The following is a 3,608-nucleotide window of genomic DNA, read 5'->3' as shown; positions in this document are numbered from 1 at the left end:
TAGTCGATAACAAGCACTTTCAGTCCTAGTTCCAAAGATTGCCAGATCGAAACATTAGACAAAATTTTGTCCTATTAGTTTGTGCAATTTTTTGTACAAGATTGCTTCCAAAGTTTTAGCCAATCGCTTGAAGGTGATTCTTGGTGTGCTAGTGTCCGAGTTCCAGAGTGCTTTTGTGCCACGTAGACTGACTACTGACAATACTTTGATTGCTTTGAATGCATGCACACTATTAGAAAACAACAAAGCAACCTTTCTTTGCCTTGAAGATTGACATGATGAAAGCCTATGATCGTGTGGAATGGAGTTATCTTCACGGTTGTTTGAGTAAGCTTGGCTTTGCTCCTATTTGGACTGATTCTGTCATGAGATGTATAACCAATGTCCGGTATGCTGTCAGAGTCAATGGTGAACTTACTAATCCCGTTGTTCCTTCCTGGGACATCCGTCAGGGGGACCCCATCAGTCCCTACCTGTTTCTTTTGTGCATTGAAGGCATATCGAGTCTGTTATCATAGAGGGAGACTTGTGGCGAGCTACATGGTATCCGAAATGGCCTTTCTGGCCCACCTATCTCACATCTCCTGTTTGCCGACGATGGCATTTTCTTTGCCAAAAGTGACAATCATAGTGTGGCTGCACTGGAATCTACCCTACAATTATATTGTGAAGGATCTGGGTAACTTATCAACAAAGGCAAATCCCCTATCTTCTTTGGGAATCATTGTCCGATGCTGTGAAACATCGTGTTATGCCCATGTTGGGTATTAATAATGAAACTCTTCATGACACATATCTTGGAATGCCTACTGAAGTTGGATGATCTCCTATTAGTACTTTTAAATTTCTTCCCATTAGAGCGTGGCAACGCATTCATGGCTTGTCGGATAGACCTGTTCCCGCGCAAGTAAGAAAACACTGCTGAAGTCAATTATCGAGGCTATACCTTACCCATATCATGAGCTGCTTCCAAGTCCCCATTGGAACATGTGAAAAAATTCGCCAAATCATTTCTAATGAATGGTGGGGGTAGGAGGATGGTAGGAAGAAGATACACCGGTATTCATGGGAATGGTTAACGACACCAAAAGCTCTTGGCGGAATGGGTTTCCGTGACATGGCACTTTTTAACCAAGCTATGCTCAGCAAGCAAGGTTGGCGTCTCATCACAGAGCCGGGTTCTTTATGTGCAAGGGTACTTAAAGGGAGATACTACCCTCAAGGTGAATTCTGAACTGTGACGACACCGTGATCAGCTTCCTTTACATGGCCGAGTATTTTGCATGGACGTGAGCTCTTAAAACAAAGAATTTGTTGCGGCATTGTTAACGGTAAGCGAACCCGGATTCTTGCTGATCATTGGATTCCTTCAATACCTCCGAGTATGCTTAACCCAATTTCTCCAATTCCAACCAAAGCAATAGTTCAATGTTTAATTCACGAGGCTTCAGGCACATGGAATAATGAAACCATGCATGCTATGTACTACTCGGAGCAGTTAGATTTACGTGCGTTTTCAAAATAGACAAGATTTAAAGCGCCAATGCAATTACTCCTACTAGTACTGTATGCATGCGACCGTGTGAATCCTACGCTGCTCACGTCGGGGTGTAATTGATGCATGCATGGTGTGAACATGTGTGTAAAAGCTAGTTCTGCATACAAGGGAAAAATACCCGCCCGCCGGAATCGTTCTCCACCAATGCATGCATGAGGGCTGCTCGTTTAGTGGCCATTGGGGTTACTGCGAATTGATTTTTCAAGCAATTAGGCGCTGTGCTATTAACTATGCTACTATTTTTCAGTCGCATGCAAAGGAAACTAGAGCCAATCGTGAAACACCTTGGTCCCAAAGATTTCTAATGTATGCCTTAAAAACCTTGGTCCCAGAGATTTTGCTCGTTGGTCATCTACTAACCATGTTTAATTCTGCAGCAATTCTCAACGTACCTATTTAATAAATATGCATCCGAGGATTTTGCTCGTTGGCCATCTACTAAGTATGGAGAAAACAATGAAATCTGCTTATAATTTGGCGCGCTCAAATCGTTTCTTACTAGCTCTTCTGACAGAGCTAATGAAGAGAAATTATGGAAATCCATCTGGTCGATCAAAGCTCCTGGTAAGATGAATATTGTGCTCTGGCGTTTCGCGCATAATTGCTTGCCTTCCGCTGAACAACTTCTTCGGCGTCAGGTTCCAGCTCGAGCTTGTTTCTGTTGCAGACCGGAAAGTATTAAATACACCATCCTGTTCAGCCCCCATGCTCATGCCATCTGGGATGGCGTAAAATATTCTTTCAATATTAATTTGTTCCGCTGAGATTTTCATTCTACCATGTGGCTATTTGACTTTCTTCTTCGGTCTTCTGACCGGGAAGCCACTATTCTTGCGGTAGCGATATGGCACGTATGGGAAGCCAAAAATGCGGCAAGAAATGAAGCTATTTATCACCATCCATGTGTTTCTGTTGCGAAGGTTTGTGGTCATGTTGAGATGATACTGACGCATTTATACAAGCTAATACATGTTAAAAGAGTGAGACTCATGCTTCTAGCTCTTGTTGCTCTCCGCCACCGGCACGAACTGTTCTAGTTTATTCTGATGCTGCTATTTTTGTTAATCTCAACAAGTCTAGTTTGGGGTGTGGTGGCTCTTGATCATGATGGAAATTGCCTCGTGGCATGTTCTGAGCCCATCACTGGATACTTCGATCTGCAAATGGCAGAAGCGCTTGCACTACATCGAGCGTTCACACTGGCCCAGGACAAACGATTCACACATGTGATATTCGCCTCGGATTGTCTCTCTTTGGTGCAACAAATTAACTCCAACATACGGGATCAACGAATTAACTCCAACATACGGGATCGATCTAATGTGGGCTTCGTGGCGATAGATATCAACCAAGAAGGCATGACTTTTACTTCTACATCTTTCAAGCATGTTCGTCGGCATTGTAATGTAGTGGCCCATGTTTTGGCCATTTTTTGTAACTCTAGTTTGTTGTGTGTTTTCCATTCTTTGTATCTTGAAGACTTTGTATGACTTTATTGCTTAATCAATAAAATGCCGACTTCCAAAAAAAAACATATGCTAGCGCTTCGCTGAACATTCTCTGCAGTTGCTAGTGACTAGGGAGTAAATGAAGACGACTCTTAGATTCAAATGCAAGGTCCAACGGATTTTTTGATAAATCAGGCAATCAGGAAAATAGGCACATCCATAAATCAGACAATCAGGAAAATAGGCACATCCATAATTCTGAAATTATAAACACATGCACTCATTTGTCAGTCAAGTAATGCTTCTTTGTGATTATTAAGAAAAAGTAATGCTTCTAGTACAGATGCATTCATGCATCAGCAAGTCATCGTAAACATATTTGCACACAAAGATACATATTCTGCGCTCGTACACCAGTGGGCTACCACGTGTAGTGTATGATCGTTGAAACCCGGCGATTAGAATTGCCGCAAACAGTCGGCAAAAGAATAAGGTTACAACATGGTATAAGGGCTACTCTGTCTCGGTTACAACCGGAGGCACTGCATCCACCTTGTACCGGAGGGTCTGACATATGCAAATGGAATGGACAATCATTATCA

At 42.5% G+C, this 3,608-nt stretch overlaps 1 protein-coding gene across 2 annotated transcripts in view; it reads right to left on the bottom strand.

The window, feature by feature from the left end:
- Positions 1 to 1,879: 1,879 nt before the first annotated feature.
- LOC119331314 overlaps positions 1,880 to 3,608 on the bottom strand; it is a 19,704-nt gene continuing 17,975 nt past the window's right edge. The window contains exon 15 of one of the 2 annotated variants that reach the window (XM_037604493.1): positions 1,880 to 2,216. In XM_037604493.1, coding sequence (XP_037460390.1) covers positions 2,193 to 2,216 — 24 coding nt within the window. In that variant the 3' untranslated portion in view covers positions 1,880 to 2,192. Of the gene's footprint in view, positions 2,217 to 3,286; positions 3,574 to 3,608 lie in introns of those variants that run through there. The other variant, XM_037604483.1, reaches the window with a different exon arrangement.

The sequence above is a fragment of the Triticum dicoccoides genome, chromosome 1B (genome assembly GCF_002162155.2).
Source record: "Triticum dicoccoides isolate Atlit2015 ecotype Zavitan chromosome 1B, WEW_v2.0, whole genome shotgun sequence".
Classification (NCBI taxonomy): Eukaryota; Viridiplantae; Streptophyta; class Magnoliopsida; order Poales; family Poaceae; genus Triticum; species Triticum dicoccoides.
The sequence above is the reverse complement of the archived record's forward strand: the minus strand, read 5'-3'. Positions and strand labels throughout refer to the sequence as shown.